The sequence below is a fragment of the Phodopus roborovskii genome, unplaced genomic scaffold, assembly GCF_943737965.1.
Source record: "Phodopus roborovskii unplaced genomic scaffold, PHOROB, whole genome shotgun sequence".
NCBI lineage: Eukaryota > Metazoa > Chordata > Mammalia > Rodentia > Cricetidae > Phodopus > Phodopus roborovskii.
The window spans coordinates 43,067,320-43,092,164 of NW_026126511.1; the positions used below are offsets into that span (position 1 = coordinate 43,067,320).

Below are 24,845 nucleotides of genomic sequence, written 5' to 3' on the forward strand. Positions count from 1 at the left end.
TAACAGTAGAGATCTCACCATAGAGCAAGGTTTTAAAATCTGAAAACCAATAGATAAGATAAGACCTGGTACAGAGCCACAATTCTGAAATCTGAGGTAAGAGACTAATATCATTTTGGTACCAAAATTGGGAAAATTGGATATAAGCCAATTTATAAGCTTTGTTTTAAAAAAAAAAAAAATGTCACTTAGCACGATTATTCTTATAGTTATGTGTTTGCTGTATAGCAAGATTGAGTTTGATAAAATAGGGGTTCATCAATGTTTTTACCTTGCTGGGAAAAACATACTGCCTTTCTCATGAAAGTTTCTGAATTCTCTGACCTCATTTGGCCACAATAACTTGAAGTGCAAGAATATGTACTTCGAGTTCCAAAGTACACAGTAATCAGAAAGATTAGCTAGCGGTGCCTACGGTAGCCCAGCAGTAGAGTACTTGCTGGATATGCACAAAGCCCAAATTCAATCTTAAAAGTAAATTTTAAAAAAAAAGAGGGAAAATACTGAGTGCCAAGAGCTCAGAGGAATTAGAAACAAATGTAAGACTGCCAGGTTCAATGTCAGACAAATGCTGAGCAATTGGGAAAATTCAGGACAACAAAAACTTTAAATTTCCTTCCTTGGGAAAAATTAATGTTGACTCTCTGTTGTTGAAGAGAAAGAGCTGCTGTATCAGAGAAATTGATGAGCATTTTTATAAAGAGGGTTGCCTTCTTTCTTGGGAGTAGGGATGGCCTGGAAGACCCCCTGGAGGATACAGGTCTGGTCCAGCAGCAGTTGGACCAGTTGTCCACCATTGGGCGTTGTGAGTATGAGAAGACATGCGCTCTCCTTGTGCAGCTGTTTGACCAGTCGGCCCAGTCCTACCAGGAACTGCTGCAGAGTGCCAGCGCCAGCCCAATGGACATTGCAGTGCAAGAGGGTGAGTGCAGCGTCCAGGGAGCACAGAGATGCTGTCAACCCCATTCACCTCTAGCTTCCTCCCTTTGCACCATCCCTGTCATCTGTTCCTCCCCAGTATCTCCCCCACGCTCCACCAAAACAAAGATTATCTGCTATTACCTCCATGCACACAGAGTGAGTGAATGAATAAATAAATGCTATAGAGGACTAGGGTGGAATAACAGATCATACCCACAGCAAGTTGTTTTAAGGAAATACTGCACTCCAAAAATAGTGGTCTTGTCTGATATAGGAATGCTTATTATCTGGTCAGTTTCTCTTGGTATCAACCTTACTAGAGTAGAATGATAACCATCCTCTATCAGAAAAATGAGATTTTATAGCATTGATAGAGTACTCTTTAGATTATGGAGTCTTGCCAGGTGGTGGTGGCACATCCCTTTGATCCCAGCACTGCAGAGGCAGGCAGATCTCTGGGAATAGGAGGCCTGGTCTACAGAGAGTCAATGACAGCCAGGACTACAGAGAAACCCTGCCCGGGGGGGGGGGGGAGACAGTCTTCTAGTAAAAAGTGTCTTTACAACACTAGCAAGAGACGCTAACAAGTCTTCTTCCTACTCCAGGACGACTGACATGGTTGGTTTACATCATTGGAGCAGTGATTGGTGGCCGAGTTTCTTTTGCCAGCACTGATGAGCAAGATGCTATGGATGGTGAGCTTGTCTGTCGGTAAGTGTGCCCCCATGGAAGCCTTTTATTCTACTTGACTACTCAGCACCTGTTAGGGCCCTCCTGATGCTTTCTACCAATTGTAGAAAGCCTTCTGAGGAACTGAATGCCCATGAGGATATGGTAATAAGCCAGCTAGCTCTAGCTCTCTTTTGTGCGTAAGAACCCTATCTGTGATTTACACTAAAAGCATTTCAACAGTAGTAAGCAAGGAAATGTTGGTTATGGAATTGGAAAGACTAATGAGGGGCTAACTGTTGATCTACTCAGGGTTATGTTTGCATTGCTGACACTGGTCTCAAAGAAAACTAGTTCCTTGATATCACTCCTGCAGCCTGTCAAAGCCACAGTTTCACATTATTCTGTGTCTGTGTTATCCTTTTATTAAAAACCACTATGTGAGTGTTACAACTTACTCAGTTTTCTAAGTTAAAATGGGGAGGCAAAGGCAAACATCTCTGAGTTTAAGGTTAGTCTTGTCTACATTCCAAGGTCTAGGTGATAATGAGAGCTTGCCTCAAAACAAAAAAAGGAATTCATTTTACTATAATAATAGGCCCATGGCATGCTAATATAACCTTCTTTCTTATTTATTCATTGAATGATAACATAACCTTCTCTCTTATTTGGTTACTTGTTTCTGAGATTGAATTCGGGGTTTTGATGCTAGGCACATGCTCTACTACCAACCGATATCAGCACCTTTTTCAAAGGAGCTTTCCATCTCAGAAACAAACAAATAAATAAGAAAGAAAGTATTTATGAGAAGAATAGTGTTATTTACAGTTCTTAAGCCTCTGTCATATATAAGATAGCTGGTGTCTCATCCCTGCATTAGTCTGTGGTGATAGCATGTATCCTGTAGCTTCTGGAAAGCTACTGTATCTGACTGCAGGAGTGTGAGTAGACAGGCCAGAATGTCACCGAGTTTTTTAAAAAGATTGTAGGGCCATACATTCCTAAGACTTCTTCCCTAGGGACAACGCATAGGAGCCTGGTGTCTTACATTATATTGGTCCCAGACATCTCAGTCTATAAATCTTAGTCTTCTGAAAAGTTCCCATTTGTGTCTGTTTGCCCCTGTGTTGTTTGTCAGATGCTCTTTTGACTTTGGGCCCTAATTATAAGAAAAGTGCATGGCATTGTTGCCCCACTAGCATTTTTTTAAAGGTAGTGGACAAAGATTCATGAGAGTGAAATCCAGTACCTTTCTGATACCACATGTGTGTCATAATAAATGCAGTTTAGACAGTATCTTGTAGGCTGTTCTCCTTGAGTGTTGCAACACAATAAGTCTATTTACTCATGATTATGTCACAAATAGTTGCTATCTTTATTCTGTCAAATGCCAAATAACTCACTTGTAAAAATACCATTCTTCAGCCAGGTGGTAGTGGCACATGCCATTAATCCCAGCACTTGGAGAGGCAGAGGCAGGTGGACCTCTGTGAGTTTGAGGCCAGCCAGGGCTACACAGAGAAACCCTGTCTCAGTAAAAGATACCATTATTACTCATCCAACATTGACCACATCCTTGTTTTGGAAAGAAAGGTCTAGAGCAAAGGATTAAAGTCACAGGCAATAGTACATCTGCTGTTTTCCCCTGAAAGTAGTCCTTGCCTAGGACCTTTTTGCTGTGTGTCTCCCTTTGTTTCACTGCTCTGTGAGAAAAAGAGACTGAGAAGCACTGGGCTAGTCCAGTCCATTCATCTGCATAGATGAATCTGAATGCAGAAGGTCATTCCATCCAAGCTATCACAAGAGTTCCAGGGAAAGATAGTTACCTTTATATTCATGTTTTACCACTGCTTATAAGCGAAAGTAGAGACTTGGTTTCCTCACCACCATTTAGAGCCTGCAGAGAAGACAATTCCCAAAGTGGGGATAAGGAGAGAGACAGGTGTGATGATGTTGAAGTAGCTTCCATTGTTTAGAATGCCCAGGATATCCTGCTGTTGAGAGAATCATCACTCCTCTTCCTCCAGGGTGCTCCAGCTTATGAACCTGACAGACTCCCGCTTGGCTCAGGCCGGTAATGAGAAGCTTGAATTGGCCATGCTGAGCTTTTTTGAGCAGTTTCGTAAGATCTACATTGGGGACCAGGTGCAGAAATCCTCGAAGGTAACAGACTCACAGTTAGCTCCATTTCTCACTTCTCGGGTGTAGAGTTGCTGATGGAGGGGAAACAGTTGATCACAGTTATAATAAGCCTACAGATTTCCAGTATTGGGATAATCCAAATGTTTTCTCTTAGTCTTTAGAATTCTGAGAATCATCAACAAATTGGTCCTGTTTCTCTAGTGCTCCATCCATATGCTTAACAAATGGCCAGTCAAAACATCTGTTGTACTCCCCAAATTGGCAGTTCTTAGTGTCTATACATGAATTAATGTTGAGAACAGCCGGTAGTTTTGGCAGTGTTTGAAGTTTCAAGATTGAAGGGTCCAATAAGAGAACACACCCTCTGTCTAGTATTGAGAACATTGGCTAGCCTGTCCCTTTAGTACATACTTCCTAGAGCTGTCCTACCTCTTACTCGCTGAGTGTGAACACGTTTTAGACAGCCCAGAGTTGTGACTGTTCTAATCGAGGTTTTCTGGTTATTTTCTCTTACTTGGCATGACACCAGCTGTACCGCCGACTCTCAGAAGTCCTGGGATTGAATGATGAGACGATGGTGCTGAGTGTCTTCATAGGAAAAGTGTAAGTGTTGTGGCTCACCATCAGCAAGAGGCCCTGCAGTCCTGTTGCAACTGTAGTGACCCAGGCACTGTGCTGCCACTGCCTTGCTATTCCAGCCTTGATCGTTTGCGTCAGAGAATTGTGCATTTGAGTGTGTGACACGCTGTGCTTAGAGATATGGCCCGGCCCCAGAGCATTCCAGGCTTGTGTAGAATTTTACCGAATCTTCTCTTTAGCCTCTGGAATCACAGTTGAAATCCTGTCAAGGCATTCACAAAATGGAGCTCCTTCCCGGTGATTGGTATTTGTCCTCTCACTCTCGGTCACTGAACTGTCCGGGATTCCCAGAGCAGGCATTTGTTTTCTGGTGCTGATTTCCATTAGAAATGCCTACCCCGCCCCCAAGGGGAGAGCCTTACTCTCACATGGGCTTACTCTTCTCAGGAAGCATCATACCCTCCAGGAGTTTTGATCTCCAAAATCTGCTCCTGCTGTTTGAATGTCTTCAAAGTTGGTGCTCCTAATTGGCCCTTTTCATGTTTTTGTTTTTGTTATTTTTAAGTTATGTCCCTTGGTTACATTTTTCTCTTTTTAGGAGCTCAATTTATCAAAGCACACACTAGGAGTCAAATAATAATAACCCAGGGCTGTGTGCAAAGTACCATTTTGCTTCCTTACAACTGACCCAGCCTAAACACTGATCTCCATGAGCTGGTTTATTAATATTTTAAGATGGAAAAAGCAAAGGGGGTCTAAAGGACTCTGCCAGCCAAGAATCCAGAAGCAAGGGCTACTAGAGTTCTGCAGCTGACAGTGGATGGTGCAGGTGCAGAGTTGCATACGTCTGCATGTTATCACTGCCGCAGAAATCTCTTACCCTTGCTGCAGAAATCAGCCCTGGAGTGCCCCAGAATTCCAAGGGCCTGGGTATGGGCCAGTGTAGCTTTGGAACCAAGTAGTGAAGATTATCTGAAGGATAATTTTTCTAGTCAACCAAATGTAAGTACAGAGATTTTATACCCTTTTTTTTTTTTTCCTGTGGTCGTGATGTCTGTGAATTGGTGATACAGATGTGTGGTGACTTTTGATTGATGAATTTCTTCTTTCAGCCCTAAAGAAAATCAGGTGCATCAAAAGTTTCTTTTCTCTTTTCTTTTTTTCCTCCAGCATCACCAACTTGAAGTACTGGGGGCGTTGTGAACCAATCACCTCCAAGACACTGCAGCTTCTCAATGACCTCTCCATTGGATATCCTTTAAGCTAGACTCTGAGCAAGTTAGAAAGAGAGTCACATGGTTTTCTGATGCTGCTTTAACTTGAGTGTAGCTTGGACTCATGTGTTATCTATTTACTTAGGAGCCAAAAGCAATACACACACAGAATCTAGAATAATTCCAAGTCCCTAAAAGTGAAGTGCCACACAATATAATAGTTGACTATAGATATATCCCTGACTGGTCCTAAGACTCGTAAATACCAGGGACCTGGCACCTGATATGATCTCTGTAGCTAAGTTCTTAGCATCTAGTGAAAGCAAAGCCTCTGGCTCTTTGGTGTAAACATCCTGACACTAAGCTTTCCCACAGTAATGGCTTACAACCCTTGATCTGAATAACATCTGCTTGAAGTTTGGGTTGCTCCACAGTTGGGAGGCAGTTAAGTGCAAAAAAACACTGTACAATTTCTTCAGCAACTTTTTCTCACATCTTCAAAGAACTTCGTAGCTAATTCCTTTCTAAATAAGAAAGGAGTCTGTCCACAATGCACAGTAGATACTTATGCGGGACTTTAAGGCATGAAGTCCCTCTTGAAATCCTGCCAGGAGGAGCTAGCTACTCTGGGATAGTCTGACTCTAAAGAGAAATTGTTGTGGTACTTATTGTCTTTAAAGTGGCAGTTTGGTGTGAGTATTCTCTTATTAATTAAAATACAAACACTTTTTCCTACATGGCAGTATGCTTAAAAAATAAGATAGCTAAAAATAAATAAATATTTTTTTATTTGCTTAAAAAAATAAAAAAAAAAAAAAATAAGATACCTAGGGAAAGCATACTCGCTCTGAACATTCTTAGTTTGTGCCACACTTTTCCTTGACTGTGTCCCTTTGTCTTTACATACAGTAGTGTAAGGAAGCTAGTGAAGCTTAGCGCGGTACAGTTCATGCTGAACAATCACACGGTGAGTGATCTCAGCCCCTCTCACTGTCTGTTCTCCAGCCACCCTCATACACTTCCTCAGCACCGCAAAGCAAGTGCTTCGGTTGAGACCTGAGTCCTGCATCTCCGCCAGATCACACGCCCATCATCAGAGCTGCTCATGGTGCCTGAGCTGTATTAAAGTCTCGTACTGATATATATATATATATATGTACTTGGGGTAAACCAGTAGTACAGCCATAATAATTTTAAAAGGTTAAAGCATCTATGTATCCCTACAGAGAGACCATGGGGCAGCTAGTTTGCAAGGGCTCAGTAATTCTGAAATTACTGACTTCCGTTCTACTTCTAACCCTTGTTTTTACCTTTTTAACTTGTTTTCTTTTTTTTAATAGAGCGAGCACTTTTCATTTTTGGGTATTAACAATCAGTCCAACCTGACAGACATGCGGTGTCGGACTACCTTCTACACAGCACTTGGGCGTCTCCTCATGGTGGATTTAGGTACTGCAATAAACTCTAGTGGCTCAAGAAGTAATCTGGCCCTGTACTAAATTTTTTATCTGAGGACAGAGTAGTACATATGGGGACTCTTCTCTGTTGTTTCAACAGTAACAAAAACATCTGAAATGACACGTCTTTTCCAAAAAAAAAAAAAAAGACACGTCTTGCTGTCATGCTCCCTGTACTGGATTAGAGTAACAATATGCAACCAAGTTTTCATCTTGATATGCCATGATATAAAATCTCTTCAAGCTGGATACAGTAGTGTGTACCTGTTATTCCACTGTTTGGGAGACTGAGACAGGAAGTCTGGGTTTGAGACCAACCAGAACAATATAATGAGATCCTTATCAAAAATAACTTCTTTTGCAGAATATAACATTCTCTCTTTGACAACCACATCTGTAAAATAAGAGAATTATTGAGATTCTTAAGTGCATCTTGTTGGTCAAAACCACCTCCACCCCACACTAATAAGTGAACCCACCTACCTAGTCAACAGAGGTTTAATTATATAGGTTCCCAGCGCATAGGAACCAGGGAAGTTTGGTCACCTGCATAACACTGGTGGTCCAACTAATCACTGCTCAGTGGTGTTTGTCATTGTGGTTTTGAGCTATTTTAATTTAATCCTTTTAAAAATGACCAGAGACCTAAGTTTATGAAGCACTACTAAGGGAAGTGCATGTGAGTAAAGCCTCCAGAAGCATCTCACCCAGTTCTAACAGAGCAGGTCGTTGCTTGACTGATACATTCTCACTGAGTACAAAACAAACAGTATATAGTACCTTGTGCACATGCATGTCTCTGCTAATATTTGACTTTTTAATTACTACTAACACCCATTGGGATAATAAAGGGAACCTTTGGATTGCCCTGGGACTTCCTCCTCTTTCACCCCATCTTATTTCTCAAGCATTCACAGCTTGGACTTGTTGGCATCAGAGTCACACTCAGGGTTGTTTCCCTTTCAGGAGAGGATGAAGATCAGTATGAGCAATTCATGCTTCCACTCACGGCAGCATTTGAGGCTGTGGCCCAGATGTTCAGCACTAACAGCTTTAATGAACAAGAGGCAAAGGTGAGTCCTCAACCTATGAATCAGGCTAAAGTCAGAGCCTGGTAAAACCAGGATTGGGTAGCTGCCAAGAAAGTGCAGTTTATCTACAAACTACAAACTATCTCCTGGTTGGCATATGACTGTCTTGTGCTCTTGAGACTTTTCAACTGAAGACCTGTTAGTCATAAAGTCTTTTTATATTAAAGTTTATTCTTAAGTAATATTTAGGGATTGTTGTGTACATTTTTAGCTGTATCAACATGAAGTTACAGTTTTTACTGCCTTTTGAATCACTGCTATATCTTGAATTATGTCCCATTTTAATTGTTAATGTTGTTTATTAGTATTTTCACTTGTTTTTCTAGAACAATTCTATAGGTAGATGTGATATTTTGTTTATGATCTAACAAATAAAGCTTGCCTGAAGAGTGCAAGCTAGCCACACTAGTTAGCCATAGAAGCCAGGCAGTGGTGGTACACATCTTTAATCCCAGCACTCAGGAGTCAAAGGCAGACAGATCTCTGTTAATTCAAGGCCACCCTGAGCTACAAAATTGATCCAGTCTAAAGAGAAACAGAACTCACACAAAGGTGATCTCAGCACTTGGGATCCCATACCTTTAATCCCAGTACTAGAGAAGGATATGAGGCAGGAGGAGACAGGAGCTCAGTGCTATCTGAGGTTTGGTGGAGACAGCTGTAGTCTGGTGATATAGTCTGAGGACAGGATCGCCCCTTAGGTCTGAGCATTTGGTAGAGATAAGAACTCTTTAGTAGCTGGTAGCTTTACTTCTCTGATCCTTGGGCAAGCTTTATTTGTTAGGACATAAACAAAATATCACAGTTAGTCTTTTCACAAAAGACAATTTTGTCTGTGCTTTCTACTCTTAACATTGTTTTCATACTTTTCTTGGAGTTAATTCAATTCTTTCTCACAGTTAAAGATGTAAAACTATAAGTTCCTAACCATATTCTAAAAGTTTTTCTCTGTTTGAATGTTTTTTAGTTTGACAACAGTCTATACATGTATAGTTTGGGTGTTTCTCCATTATTGTGAAACAGATTTTCTTTTTTAATTGGGGGGGAAAATGTTTTCACACCATATATTTGATCACAGTATATCCTTCCCCAGCTTCTTCCTGATCCTTCCTACCTCCTCCACTCACCCAAAACAGATTTTCAGAACCTCAAAATGTTGATTAGTGGCATTTTCATTGTCATTGAGTTCTTGGTAATTCCTTATTTCTGTGAAGATTTCTTTTGAGGGGCCTAGGAATTTTGGTTCTGTGATAAAGCACTTACCTAGGGTGCTGGCAGCCCTGGGTTCAAACCCTAGCACCACAACAAAGAAACACAATGAGAGAGAATTTCCATATCCTATGCGTAGAATTTCAAGTCGGTATTTTAGCTCTTGATTTCTGGCTCTCAAAATTGTCATTTGATTGTTATTCTTCTGGGTTTTTTTTTTTTTTGGTTTTTTTTTTTTTTTTTCTTTTTTTTTTTACTTTATACATGCTTACATGTATGTAGATTCCCATACCAAACTGGGAAGACCTGAGGATGTTAACAATGGTAGTAGTGTTTTCTGCAGGATTCCTAAGGATACCCAGGCTAAGCAGAGAGACTCCCAATAGCAAAATGATGTTGATCAGGGGAATGTGAAGTTTACCTGACAGTTTATTTTGTAAAAGTCTCTAGGAGTCAGTAAAATGAGTAATGCCTGACAACCTGAGTTCATTCTCCATTGCCCACACAGTGAAGGGAGAGGACCAACTCCTTCAAGTTGTCTTCTGACATGCACTGTGTCATGGATGTGAACACACACACAATAAATAATGTTTAAGGACATTTTTTAGTTTTGAAAGATTAAAATCTAAGAGGCTTTACAGCAAGATAGAGAACACTACCACTCTGTATAACTTTCTCAACTTTGTCCTTGTGTGAGGGCACTGGAGTCATTCTAAGGGGAATGCACTATTACAGAACATACCAGTAATTTAGGCTACGATATCCACACTACCAAGAATTTAGTTATAAGTATCAGTGAATGCCAGCTATCTCCCATCATCATAGTTCCATTCAAAGCAAGTGAAATTATATAAAGAAACAAGGCTGACCATGGACTGCAGTGGTCACCCATTATTTCTGCCATAGTCCTTGTAACAAGTCTTTTTAGATTGATGTGTCTTAGACTAGAAGTTGAGCTCAGCGGTATCAACTCAGAATTGTTTTCTTAAAGGAGACTGTTCAAAGTATAGTACAGCAGCTTTTACTAAACAAATAAGTCAACATCCTCAAATTCCCAGGGATATAATAGATTTTTAAAGCAATCATTCTATTAATCGGGATGCCCAAGTAGAAATTGTATTGAGAATGAGAATTTTGGATTCATAGTTTATAGGGGGAGAGTTTGCGGAGACAGGGGACAGTTTTGTGGCATCAGTTCTCTTCTTTCTTTACATAGTCCAGGTATCAAATTCAGGGCACCAGCTTGCCCAGAAAGAAAGCACTTTACCCACTGAGCCATCCTAACAGCAGCAGATATAGGATCTTGATACAAACTACACACCCTACTCTGAGAAGCAGCACAACCCTGGGAAAGTTACTAGGCCTCGTCCGTAAAGGTTTAACACATCAGTCTCATTTCTAGGTACTCAGGATCCAGGGAAGGTACTATGCATAATCTCTTTCTCTTTCTCTTCCTCTTGGTAGAGTACCTACTTGAGTTCTTTTAAGATAAAGAACTCAGGACATAGCCTTTTCTGCCTTTATATGACCTTTTTTCCCATTTGAAAAGCTGGGTTATTTTAATTTCCTGATCTTTACACATTTCTTTAATGTCTTAAAATTTAGCATCCTCAAGAGTTCCTCTCTGGCATGCATGAGGCCATGGGTCCAAGCCCCAGCATGGGGAAAAAAAAGATTTAACTTATTTTTGCAATAATGAATCATAAACCATACTATTTTTCTGAATACAAAATGTGTGATCCTTAGCTGAAATATCTGGGCCAGAGATGTTTGCGATTTCAGAAGTTTTTTTCTAGATTTTGATATATTTACATACATAATATATGATGAGATGTCTTGAGAATGGAATGGGACCCAAGTCTAAATACAAAATTCACTTGTGTTTCACATACACCTATGTGCACTTGGCCAGAAGGTAACTATGTTTTTACCATTGTTCATGGGGACTTTCATTCTTTTTGCAGTGCAGGAGCTTAAGGGTCACAGTGCTGACCTGTCTTCCTAGCTCAGTGAGTTTGTATGAACAGTTTCCTAATGTATTATTCTCCACCACTGAGCATACTGAAAATTATTTTGTATTTTGAAGGATTTGGGATTTCAGATTTTGTTACAAGAAAACTTCACCCTGTGTATCAAGTTTCCAAAACTAATTTTCCAGGTGAAAAGATGCCATTCTAGCATGAAGAAATGGGTTCAAAATAGCGGGGAGAGGGGAGGTGTTGTGCTGTGAAAGGATTGCAATTGTCTGCAATTCCTTTCAGAGGGTTATAATTGCTGTGTTTCTTCTGTTTTTACATCCTGCCTCAGAGAACTCTTGTTGGCCTAGTAAGAGACCTAAGAGGGATAGCTTTTGCCTTCAATGCCAAAACCAGCTTCATGATGCTCTTCGAATGGATGTATCCTAACTCATACTAGAAACATATTGCATAACTGGAGTGAGGTTATGTGCTGGGAATGGGAAGGACAAGTGGGATGAAGTTTGGTGAGGCAAGAAAATGGTTTTCCAAAAGGTCTGCTGAGCTTTTGACACAATGCTGCCCTCTAGTTAGTACCTAAGTGAGATTGTCTCCCAGTTTCTTATCTGGATTCCAGATAAAATGTACTATGGAACCAAGCACCAATGGGGAACTATTGCACATGGATTTTGCAATGCAGGAGGCCCCCTATGGCAGTGCACACCTTTAATCCCAGCACTTGGGAGGCAGTGACAGGAGGATCCATAAGTTCAAGGGCAGGCTGGTCTACAGAGCATGTTCCAGGACAGCCAGGCTACACAAAGAAACATTTGAGAGTCCTGGGGATCCCACACATGGTCTCCCATGCCTATAATTCCAGCATTCAGGAGAGCTAGATAGGAAATCATGACTTTGAGGCCAGCCTGGGCTACCTAGCAAGTTCTGTCTAATGAAAGAAAAGACAGGAGAGAGACATTATTTATTAAAAAAAAAAAAAACTTGTAAAGCTAAAAAATCTTAACTTTACTGACTTTATGACCTTGAAACAATCAGTCATCAAAATTTGAGGACCTGTTTTCCCAATAGTTTCTCCAACATAAAATAAGTAGTTGATCTCCCACTATATAATTGGTAAAGTATAAATGAAAATATGAAATACAGAGGCTGGACAGATGACTTAGTGATTGAGTATACCAGCTGCTTTTCCAAAGGATCCAGATTCAGTTCCCAGTACCCATATGGCAGCTCACATGCAGTTAAGATAAAAATGCACATAAAATAAAATAAATACTTAAAATGGTAAATATGTTGTGTTCTTCAGAAGAAAGGAACCTGAGAATTGAAATATATACCTCAGTGCTGTGGGAGGGGGATTGCTCACATAGGAAAACTCCCCAGGTTAGCAAACAAGACAGGAAAATAAAGAGCTTGAATTTGTGCTTGGTGAGCTCTGAACAGTTATTTGAACTCTTGTCTTTTGGATTGAGACTTTCTTCCTTAGCATTTCTGTTACAGCTATCCCTCATACATGCCAATTCTCCAGCGGGCAATTGAGCTCTGGTACCATGATCCAGCCTGTACCACACCTGTGCTCAAGCTGATGGCTGAATTAGTTCATAACAGGTAAGCGGGATGGTAGCTACTCTGCTGCTTGATTGATTGGTTCTCTTTCTTGTGTTCTGGGCAAATGGTGGAGCACTGCTATCAAATAGGAAAGCATCTAAAAGTTTATGTTTTTGTTTGAAAGAGGGATACTCCAACCACACCAGGCAATTGCTAACTACAGGAAATAAATCATCAGATGAGCTCAGGACATCCTTATTTATGTGTTTGTTTGGGTGGGGCGGGGGAGACAGGGTCTCAGTAGCCCAGGTTGACCTTAAACAATATATAACCTGAAACTTCTGATATTCATGCCTCCTCCTAGGTGCTAGGATGACAGGAATGTGCCAACATACTGAGTTTTGCAATGCTGGGGATCAGTTTAGGGCTTCCTGCATGCTAGGAAACACTCTTACTAACTGAGGTAGATCCTGTTTACCCCACCACCAGGATAGCCATTCTTAATAAGTAGATGTGGCAACCAAGGTTCCCCCCACAAACATATATAAGTTGACATTTAATGATGGTACTCTGTCCGTCATATTTTAGAATAATGATATATAAGAAAGATATACTGCTTTACATACCTTTTTTGAGAATTTATTTTTAATTATATGTATGGGTATGTACATGTGCCTCTTTGAACCTTTTTCTCCCCCCCCCCCCCTTTTGGTTTTTTGTGACAGGGTTTCTCTGTATGGCTTTGGAGCCTGTCCTGGAACTAGCTCTGTAGACCAGGCTGGCCTGGAACTCACAGATCTGCCTGCCTCTGCCACCCTAGTGCTGGGATTAAAGGCATGTGCCACCAACGTCTGCTTGAACCTTTTGTTAATGGTGGCAAGTGGCTCACATTTATGATCTTTAACACTCAGAAAGCTGGTGTAGGAGGATTGCCATGTGTTTCAGGCTAACCCAGGCTACAAAGTAAGATCCTACTTCAAAACAACAAACAGAAAAGGGCTTGAGAGCTGGCTTAGTGAGTAAAGTGTTTGCTGTGCAAACAAGAGGACCTGCATTTGTATTCCTAGCACCCATATAAAAGTTAGGTGTGGTTATACATATCCATACACAAAAAGGAGAGAGATAGGCAAATTCTTACGGTACGCCAGCTACCCAGTCTAGGCAAAACACTGAGCTCCAGGTTCAGTAAAAGACTTTGTCTCACCAGGTGGTAGTGGCACATGTGTTTAATCCCAGCACTCAGGAGGTAAAGACACAAGGTCTCTGTGAGTTCAAGGCTAGCCTGGTCTACAGAGAGTTCCAGGACAGGCTACAAAGCTACACAGAGAACCCTGTCTCAAAGAAACAAAAGAAAAACATACTTTATCTCTTGATAAAGGCATAGTTGTATATAATCTGTATTAGTCACAGCATCCAAGGGGTAAGGCAAGTAGATCTCTGTGAGTTTGGCTAGCCAAGGCTACATAGTGTCTGTCTCAGGGAGAAAATAAGGAGGTGGAGAGCAATGTAACAAGATCCCTGATCCCAGCTTTCGGCCTCCAAACACATAGGCAAGGACACATGTATACACAACATGCATATACCACACACCACTTAGTTGTTTATTAGCCTAATTATAGCTAGACCATGATAAAAAAAAAAAAAATTTCAATGCACCAAATTTTAGATTTGTCTCACATGTTAGGGTAAAGAGAACAAACAACCTAGTACCTTAGCTTTTCATATGTAAGTATGTTCATCAATTTCTCATGATACTGCTGAAAATTTTTAAAACTGCTATAGTGAGGGGGTGTGTAATACTCAGAGGGGCTAAACCTCCCATGAAGCCAACATTCAAGGACTAATCATTTATGAAATCGGTATCTGAGAGTACCCTGTGGTGATATATTATTTGTCATTTATTAAAGCTTGCCCGAGAATTCAGAAAGCAAAGCTAGCCTCAAGCTATAGAGATAAGGCAGTGGTGATACACAGCTTTAATCTTAGGACTCAGGATTAAAAGGTAGATGGATGTCTGTGAGTCCAAGGCCACCCAGATCTACACAAGATTGATCCAGTCCTAAAGAGAAACAGCTCACACAAAGATGATCTCAGCACCTGGGATCAGATGCCTTTAAACCCAGCACTAGAAGGGTATAAAAGATAGGAGCAGGGTCTTCAGTAGTCAGTATCAGGCATTGACTCTCTAGCCACATTGAAGTTGAGGATAGGAGAACATTGAAGTTTCAAGGTTCTCCAGCCACACTGAGAAGAGGCGGCAGTCAGAGGTTTGGTGGAGCCAGGATGGCCTTTCATTCTGAGGTAGAGTAAGACCTAGTTACCAGCTGCTTTGATTTTTCTGATCTTCAGCTTGAAGCTTGAACCCCAGTATCAATCTCTGGGTCTTTTATTTTTCATGCTACAATACCCAGTCTTTGTCAAGCAACTTCTTAGCTGTTGTGGACAGAATCTCTGCCCTCAACTGATGTAGCATAAGGAAGACACTAAAAATGAGTACACACTGGGGCTGGGCAGGTGGGCTGCTATGAATTTGAAGTCAAACTGGGCTTTAGCGAGTACCAGACCAGCCTGGGCTGCAGCATCAGACCCTATCCCCCCAAAAGTAGAAAGTACAGGAGAGAGTTTTAGCAGTGACTAAATGCTATTTTTAAAAAGTAATAGAATTGAGAGGAGTAGGAAAGAGGACAAGAAAAGCCTCTCAGAGAAGCTGGTGGGTTTGGGGGTGTGGGGGTGTTGGTGGTGTTGGTGGTGTTTTGTTGAGATTTTGGGGTCTGGTTTTGTTTCATTTTTTGAGATGGGGTTTTTTATGTAACAGCCCTGATTGTTCTGGAACTCACTTTATAGACAAGGCTTTCCTCGAATTCACAGAGATTTGCCTGCCTCAGTCTCCCAACTGCTAGAAATACATGTGTGTGTGCCTTCACTGCCTGGCTGAGAAGCTGGAGTTTAGTGATGGGATCTGAATAATGAGATTCTAATAGAACTCCAGATGAAAGCTGTGGTAAACAGTTAATACTACTGCAGATACCCTAAGATAGGCCAAGCTTGCTGGGATTTGAAGCAGGGCACCACCTCTGTGGCTAGATCATGGTGAACAAGCAGAGGACATAAAGGAAGTCAAGTTTGTGGGCAGAGGTGTGTTTACCTAGAGCTTTGTTTGGTACAGCAGTAAAGACACTTTCCTCACTGCAGTAGGAAGTTCCTAAACATTTTGTGCAAGTTTGTCAGTGATCTTGGTTACATCATTTAAGAGTGTCATAGAGACTTGCCATGTGAAAAATAGGCTGTAGTGAGACAAGAGTGGAAACGGAGAGCATGTAGGAAGTTAATGGATTCAGAGTTTATTTTACTGGGCAGTGGTGGCGCACACCTTTAATCCCAGCACTTGGGAGTCGGACAGATCTTGGTGAGTTTGAGCCCAGCCTACTCTACAAAATGAGTTCCAGAGCAGTCAGGACTGTTACACAGAGAAACCCTGTCTCGGTGGGGGAGGGGGGAGTCTTGAATGTAATTAGATAGGCAGGGGTATCAAGAAGGACCTCTGGGATTTTGCAGGTCTTACTTGTCAGGTGCCATTTGTTCCAAGATAAAGAGTGGCTAAAAGAGGTGTTCTGCCTCATGAAGAGCAGTCGAGAACCAAAACTAAGATTATTAACATGTACCCTTGCTTGAGTGTTAGGGAGGGCATTCCAAGTCCCTTAGTGCTTCCCTTAGAAAGTTGTAACAGTGTTCACACCCTCCTCCCCTTGCCATCAAGAATGTGGATAAGTGTAAACTAAGGCTTGTGAGTTAGTATCAACAAATGACTGGTAGGAGCTATACCTTAAATAAAAATGAGAATTTTAAAAGACTTAATTTTATGTACCATCCTGTCATCATTGTGTTGGTTTAACGTTTTCATTGTTTGAAGAGCAGAACTTGAACCTAAAATGGTGGGCTTTAAGAAATAAGCAGCACCATTGAACCAAATACGGTTCTTCCCTCGGTGGAATAAGCAATTTGCGGCAGTAATGCTGAGTCACCTTTGGAGCCAGTGAAGGTCTAGAGCACCCTGATCTGCCAAGAAAAAACTCTGACTCTTTGTGCTTCTGTATTTTCTGCTCAGATCTCAGCGACTCCAGTTTGATGTCTCATCTCCTAATGGTATCTTACTTTTCCGAGAAACCAGCAAGATGATAACAATGTATGGTAGGTGCTTTAGAGAGATGTGTCCCTGGAAGTGAATCCAACTATGTGGTCTCGGGTTAAACTAACAGTAGCCGAGAAAGCATTCTCATGGGGTGCTATATTCCGTATACATGAGTATTAGACTGCCAAATGTCACCAAAGGCCTGCTGAAATGTATATTGTCTATGCCTTTAGAATAGGAAGGTTGAAATGATTTAAAAACTATGAACACCAGGTGTGGTGACAAATGCCTTTAATCTCAATACTCAGAAGGCATGAACAGGCAGATCTCTGTGAGTTCAAGGCCAGCCAGAACTACATAGTAAGACTAAGACCTTCACTACAAAAATGTACTATGAACATAGTTGTATAACTATTTCCTATGTTTCCTCAGGTAATCGAATCCTGACATTGGGAGAGGTGCCAAAGGATCAGGTCTATGCTTTGAAGCTCAAGGGCATCTCCATCTGCTTCTCCATGCTGAAAGCTGCTCTCAGTGGGAGTTATGTCAATTTTGGAGTCTTCCGTCTCTATGGAGATGATGCCTTGGAAAATGCCCTACAGACTTTCATCAAACTGCTCCTATCTATTCCTCACAGTGACCTCCTGGTAAGCCCTAAGCCCCATTGGCAGCATCATGCTCAGACTTTGTTAATTTTTTATTTCTGTGACCATGACTGAATATTCTTCCTAAGAAACTACAACCTCCTGCCTTTAATCCTAACATGAAGGAGGGAGAGAAAGGCAGATCTCTAAGTTCAAGAACAGCCTGGTCAACAGCAAGTTCCAGGCCAGCCAGGATTATAGAGAGAGATTGTGTCTCAAACAAACAGGAAACTGAACCTCATTTCTTTCTGCTATGTCTTTTGTTTTCCCAACTGAAAGAACTGTTTAGTTAAAAGATCTTCTCTGTTTGTGCTTAAGTATCAAATGCTCCAATTGATTTTCTTCTCTTTTGCTCAGGATTACCCCAAGCTCAGCCAGTCTTACTATTCACTACTGGAAGTCCTGACCCAGGACCATATGAACTTTATTGCAAGCCTGGAACCTCACGTCATCATGTATATCCTCTCTTCTATTTCTGAAGGACTTACTGCACTTGGTAAGGACCTAGGTTGACTGGTGTGTGCCAGTTACCGGTGTCTCAAAACACTGAAACATTGAAAAATGTTGGCCTTGATAACTCAATATGGTACTCATGGTGTATGTAATCTGATCAGACAAGTGCTTACTGGTCCTAGCACAAGAATCACTGTGTAAGACACTCAGGATGCAGTGATAGAATATACTCCTTTTCCTTGCAGAGTTTTTCATCTGGTGGGTAAAACAGATACCTGAATAGACAAGATACTTAGTGTTCACCATAATTATACCTTATATAATATGACAGGGCAAATACAGAGGAATGAGTAAGTTCCTAGTCATGAGAAGATGGGGTCAGGGAAAGCTTGGTATCAAATTACATGTAAAAGCTAGATAGGAGGTTCAAGACAGCTACAAAACAGTTTTAGAGGAATAAAATGAGCAGAAACAATGTGCACATGAGGCAAGGTCCCCTTGGGTACATTGATACTTGATACATAGCCCATTCTAACCAAGGTTGTGTTGGCAGGCTGTATAAAATTGGATTTGACAATACCCTCCTCCACCAGTGACTCAGGCTATATACTTGAGTCCTACAGCTCTTTCTATTTTTAGCAGTATGGTTTTAGAATAGTCTCATTTTCTTTGCAAGCTGGTGTCTCTGTTTTTAGAAGCTACACTTAACCTCCTAGAGTTCTCAAGAGCATATATTAAATAAAGTACTTGTAAATTAGTGATGACCCACGCCTTTAATCCCAGTACACAGAGGCTGGTGGATCTCTGAGTCAAGGCTAACCTAGTCTACAGAGGGAGTTCCAGGGTATCCAGGACTGTACAGGGAAACCTTGTCTTGGGGGAAGCATCTAACAAAGTATTTGACACAAATCTAGCACTTGTCAAATGGGATTTTTTTTAAGTGAATAAAATACACTAAGCCAATAATTTAATATTTATGTTTTGTATTACATTCCATTTCAAAGTTAAACTTAGCCTTCTGTATACAGTGACTGTGGCTAAGGTCCCAGTCTAAGTACTCTTATGGGATTGCAACCAATATTAATCTGTCTGCCCAAGTCATCAGTAGCTCAGTGTTCATGCTCTCCCACATCTTTTTTCCAGACACCATGGTATGTACAGGCTGCTGTTCCTGCCTGGACCATATTGTGACATACCTCTTCAAACAGCTGTCACGAAGCACCAAGAAAAGGACAACACCCCTGAACCGGGAGAGTGACTGCTTTCTGCATATCATGCAGCAGCATCCAGCTATGATTCAGCAGGTATGGAATCTAAGGGTTAATTGGCAGTGGTGGTGTGTCCCACAGTGGATGAACTTCTCCAAGAATGAGAAGGCCAAGCAAGCTGATGTACATCACACTATGTTCATGATCTTAAATTGGCAGTGGATTTTCAATCCACTGGATCTTGAAAACATCCGAAATGATCTGAGTGTTACCCACCCTACACCTTGATCCTATCTCCTAAGTACACATTTCCATGAAAATTGCTTCTTTTCCTCACTGCGGGGAAATGGAGCATGAGTTAGCCATAACTAGCTTTCTTAGAGCCTGTGCTCCTTTTTGCAAAGTAGAAACAAGAATACAGGATAAAGCTGGGCAGTGGTAGCACACACCTTTAATCCTAGCATTCAAGAGGCAGAGGTAGGCAGATCTCTGTGAGTTGGAGGCTAGGACAGCCAGAGCTACAAAGAGAAACACACACACAGCCCTCCCCGTTCCCCCTCCCAAAAAATGCAAAACAGGGCTGGGATGCACGAGACCCTAGGTTCAATCCCCAGTACTGCCAAAGAAATCAAAACAAGAGTTAACAAACCATAAAGAAATCACTCCATGTATTTATAGTTTATCTGTAAGAAAAATTAAGACTTGCAAAAATACAATGCCAATCCTGGCAGTTGTGTTACACGTTGCACACCTTTAATCCTAGCATTTGGGCGGCAGGGGCATGCAGATCTCAGTGAGTTTGAGGCCAGGTTGGTCTACAAAGCACTTCTAGGACAGCCAGGACTGTTATACAGAGAAACCCTGTCTTGGAAGGAAAAAAAAAAAAAAAAAATACAATGCCAAATATAACAAAGGAGCATCAAGTCAGTAGTATGACTGATGTTTAAGCTGATAATGTCCAAACTCGTTTCATCGTTAAAAGAAAGAAGTAGTAAAATGATTTACAACTTAAACACATTCTCAAAGTGTCATGAAGCTGTCTTCTCTAAGACTAGTACTTAGAAACAATAAACAGGGAGCTTTTTTGCCTGCTTAAATTTTGTATGCTTCATTTATCCCATCCTGTTCCCCGTCGGTCAGAGTGAACAGGAAAAGACTGCCTATAAATGAAATCTTCCTCAGAACAGAAGACCAAACTAAAGATTCACAAATATTTTACTAGTTTACCCTGCATTGAAAAGGCCTGTTTGCCACCTGTCCTCCCACACACTAGACCTCTGCCTTCTTGCTTCTAGATGCTGTCCACGGTGCTGAACATCATCATCTTTGAAGACTGTAGGAATCAGTGGTCTATGTCTCGACCCCTCCTTGGCTTGATACTGCTTAATGAAAAGGTAGGCAAGGACCAGCAAGAGGCTTAGAAAATAGGTACTTACACTAACCCTGAGAGCCCAAGTTCAAACTTTTTTTTTTTTTATTATTAAATTTTTTCCTTATTTTATATGTATGGGTGTTTAGTCTACACGTGTGCCTGGTACTCTTGGAAGCCAAAAAAGGGGCATAAGATCCCATGGACCTGGTTATAAGCTGCCATATGGCTGCCGGAAACAAAACTGAGGTCAAACTAGAACAACCAGTGCTCTTAACTGCTGAACCATCTCTAGCCTTCTTAAGAGAGTGTGCTATCAGGTATAGTGGTACACAATTTAATCCCACCAGGTAGTGAGACCCTGGCTCAAAAAGAAAAAGGATCTACAGAGATGGCTCAGTGATAAGTGTTTGCTGTTCTTCAAGGTGAACCAAAGTTTGATTCCCAGCCCCTACTCACATCAGGCAGCACTCAACCATTTCTAACTCCATCTGCAAGGAATCTGACATGTTTCTGTCATTTGAAGGCACCCAGACACATGCACATACAGAATAATAATAGAAATAAATCTCTGAAAACAGAAAGTAAAGATAGGATAGCCAGCTCCTGTCCCAGCCAGAGGCATATAAGGTAGTAAACCTTCACACGGCTGTTACTTGGCAATGGCAGTGTGGGCCATTGAGTAAATATTCCTGTTCCTACTTGCCTGTTGAAGTCTGCACATAGTCAGGTTTGGTGGCCTTGGCATTTGGGAGGTAAAGGCAGGAGAATCAAAAGTTTAAGGTCATTCACAGCTGCACACTGAGTTTGAGGCCAGTCTGGGCTACATGAGACCCTGTCTTAAAAACAATCCACAAATGGCAATTAATGAAAAGGATGAAGGAGCACTTTCCTTTAAGTCGTGAGATAAGTCCTTTAAAAGGGAAAGTTGTCCTTAGACATCAAAGCACCTGAGACCTATGCTCTTGACCTCACTCTCTCACAGAGACTTGAGAATCCCCTAAAAGGGGGGGGGGGTCTGAAGCCAGGTCTGGACCACAACTCCAAGACTCAGGAAGTGGGGGCAGAGGCAGGTAGATCCCAAAAGCTCAGGGTCATGGTGAGTCAGTAGTTTGAATTTTACAATATGTGTTGAATTGTGGTAGACACTACCTTCCTTGAAAAACATTCGTCTGCCTTCTCTCACCTTATGTTTTGCTCCTTGATCCACAGTATTTTTCTGACCTAAGAAACAGCATCGTCAATAGCCAACCACCAGAAAAACAGCAGGCCATGCATCTGTGTTTTGAAAATTTGATGGAAGGCATTGAGCGGAATCTTCTGACAAAAAACAGAGACCGGTAAGTGTCTGATCTACCAAGAAGTGCTGTTATTTTTCAAACTATTGAAACAAGGGCAGTTCCATAAACATCTCTGTTCACCAAATGTGATCTACCTAAAGTAGTACTGTCTAGTATAGAGGCAAGCTACATGTCTAAATTTCTGCATGACAAGTTTTAGTATTACCCAAAACATCTAAAATTATGTCAGTGTATGATGTTTTAAAATTGACAGTGTAAACTTTATTTTACTAAATCTTTAGAGCCACATGTAGATTACACTTAATGGCATACCGTAACTGGGATGCTACTAAGTTTTTGTTAGAAACACCTAATCTGAATTACATTTCATAAACTTGACACAGATTGATAGATTCCTGTACCCTGGTTATACCAGACATACTTTGAAGTTTTCTAAGAGCTTAATTAGCTATCTAGATTATCTTCATTATTTAATTTTAATGAAAGCATTTTAATATAAAAATTAGGCTGTGATGGGGAACTGAATTTAAATGTTACTAAGTTTGATTCAGCACTCAGTCTCATTGGCTCACTAGCCATCTATGGCTAACAGCTTCTATATTGGACAACACGGCTCTATGTCCTTGGTCTTTTAGTACTGAGCTTCCTAAGGTTAATTCCCATCTATTGTCAAGCAGTTAATGTTGCCTGTGGTGCTGCCATGAGTCCAACATGGTCCTCTCAGCTCCAGGTTTGACCATCTCTGGCCTGCTATGAAGTAGAAACCTAAACAAGGCCACCTTTCCCTAACAGTCATAGACTAAGATTGGTTGGTTAGACACAGTTCCTGTGTTCTGCTTCTCAGTAATTGTTTCTGTGCTTAGGAAAACAGCATTTTAGGCAAAGACCTTTCATTTTTACCTCCTCCCCCAATCCACATGCATCCTTTCTGCAGGTTCACCCAGAACCTGTCAGCATTCCGTCGAGAAGTCAACGACTCAATGAAGAATTCCACTTATGGAGTGAATAGCAATGACATGATGAGCTGACAACTCTTGGACTCTACCTGTACAGAGCAGCGTCCCTTTGGTCTGGTCCAGAGGTTGAACAATTGCAAGGAAGAGGGCCTGGCTGATCCCAGCTCCTTCCTCCAGAGGTGTGGGGGAAATGGCAAAGGTCAACTAGCTATTTCACCAGGAAACATGGGGGTGTGCGTGCACTCACTAAGGGGCAGGGCGCTGCTGGTTCCTGGGGGACTGGGTGGGAAGGGTGGTGGGAGGAGACAGACACAAGCATCTGAAACTCCGGCCCCCTCCTGGGGCCGCCCAAGCAGGGAGAGCCCAGTGTCCTGCCACAACCTGCCTTGTATAAACATGTACATTTTTTCATAACATTTTGAACAAGGTTTATATTGACTCAAGTTTAAAAACAAAAAGTGTGACTGAAAACTTTTTACAGAGTCTAGTGCACCAATGCTGATGTGAGGGTTATGTATGGTGAGTGAAGAAAATGTGTATTGTGGTGGCCTGAAGCTTTATTGGACAAGGATGTGTGAAAGTGCAGAGATATATTTAGTGACACAGTGTAGAGAGGCAAAAAAAGGAAAAACTCCAAATGTATATTTTTTCTTAATGCCCTTTTCCCACCCCCCCACCCCCAATGATGCGTTCCTGTTGCTGTATTTACCCTTGTTATTAGGAACTCGGAGCCATGCGGGAGCACCAACCTCCCCATCCATGGATGCTGCCCTGGGTCCCCCAGCCTCCTGCAGTGACAAATAACTCCAGCTAAAAATTTCTGGTGTTCTTATCTCCATTCTTTCTCCCATTTTACTTACCCTTATCCTCAAACAGATGCCTCTTGTTGTTAAAAGTTGAGTTTATGTTCTAGGATTCTTGGTCTCTGTAGGGAGACAATGGAGAATTGAGCCATTTGCTCTCTTGTTGAGCAATTTGCATGAGTCCACCAGAGGCCTGATGTGTGTGGCCATAACTTTGTCTTCCCCAGCCCTTGAGGCAGTGTGTATGGATGTATGTGTGGATATTTATGTATGTACCCTGCACTCATGAATGTATGAACTGGAGGAAGTTACTACAGAGGAGGAGTTCTTAATAACAAGGTCTACCTACCTAGCATGAAGTATTTAACATTCTCCCTTAAAAAATATACATTTTTATAAAATAAAAATCATAATAAATGTTTTGAATATTAAAAAAGAAAAGTGAACCCACAGAGGAAAATTCAATGGAGAAAGCTATTTGCCTTGTACTTTTCCACAACTGTTGCTGCTAGTTGTGCACATATCTAGTTCAGCTCTTACCCATGGGACGTTAATCAATTAGGTTTTATTTTTATTTTCCTCAACCCTCACAAACAAGCCTGTTAATTTTCCTTCTCCTCTGGCGACTGTGTGGTGAATCTTTTCTTGCGTGATCAGGTTGCGGATAGACTTGTAAGGGTGTTTGCTGCATACAGTGTAAGCATTGTGACCGCCAATAAACTTCAGTGGTTTCTACTGAGCTGGTTTCAGCAGTCAAGTGTAGTGTGTCCAGGGATGTGTCTCACTTAACATGGAGATATGCAAACAACCATGCTTTCCTTTAGTCAGTGGATACAGAAGTCCCTCTGCCTTATGAAATGAACTCAGACTATAAAATACTTTAAAGTATGACTGGTTCAGTTGACATACTTGAAGCATAGTGTTATGTTCTCCAGAGTTGTCAAAATGAAGCTACTCTTCATCTTTCCAGGTAGTGAAATGACTACTTGCATATATGCAGTAGCTGAAGAAAGCCTCATTTTGTTAGTCCTTCCATCTGTTTCTCTGGTAGAGGCTGGGCAGATGTTTTCCCTGGAATACCACACAGGCCAGATCAAGCAAATAAAGAGCACTAGTTTCTTGGTTCATGGCACTGTCCTGCACATTACCTTCAGTAGGAGGGATCTAATGCCAGGACCCCTG

General features: G+C 41.4%; 1 protein-coding gene across 2 annotated transcripts in view; it reads left to right on the forward strand.

The window, feature by feature from the left end:
- The window catches only part of Xpo7 (exportin 7), a 42,815-nt gene extending 18,413 nt beyond the window's left edge, over positions 1-24,402 (forward strand). For both annotated transcript variants that reach the window (XM_051195410.1, XM_051195411.1), the window contains exons 12-28: positions 729-922; positions 1,527-1,632; positions 3,618-3,753; positions 4,262-4,335; positions 5,482-5,562; positions 6,429-6,492; positions 6,866-6,974; positions 7,949-8,055; positions 11,590-11,678; positions 12,753-12,860; positions 16,906-16,988; positions 17,362-17,576; positions 17,931-18,069; positions 19,170-19,330; positions 20,530-20,628; positions 21,816-21,943; positions 22,839-24,402. In XM_051195410.1, the coding sequence (XP_051051367.1) occupies positions 729-922; positions 1,527-1,632; positions 3,618-3,753; positions 4,262-4,335; positions 5,482-5,562; positions 6,429-6,492; positions 6,866-6,974; positions 7,949-8,055; positions 11,590-11,678; positions 12,753-12,860; positions 16,906-16,988; positions 17,362-17,576; positions 17,931-18,069; positions 19,170-19,330; positions 20,530-20,628; positions 21,816-21,943; positions 22,839-22,932 (1,987 nt within the window). In that variant the 3' untranslated portion in view covers positions 22,933-24,402. The remainder of the gene's footprint in view (positions 1-728; positions 923-1,526; positions 1,633-3,617; positions 3,754-4,261; positions 4,336-5,481; positions 5,563-6,428; positions 6,493-6,865; positions 6,975-7,948; positions 8,056-11,589; positions 11,679-12,752; positions 12,861-16,905; positions 16,989-17,361; positions 17,577-17,930; positions 18,070-19,169; positions 19,331-20,529; positions 20,629-21,815; positions 21,944-22,838) is intronic.
- The last annotated feature ends 443 nt before the right edge of the window (positions 24,403-24,845 follow it).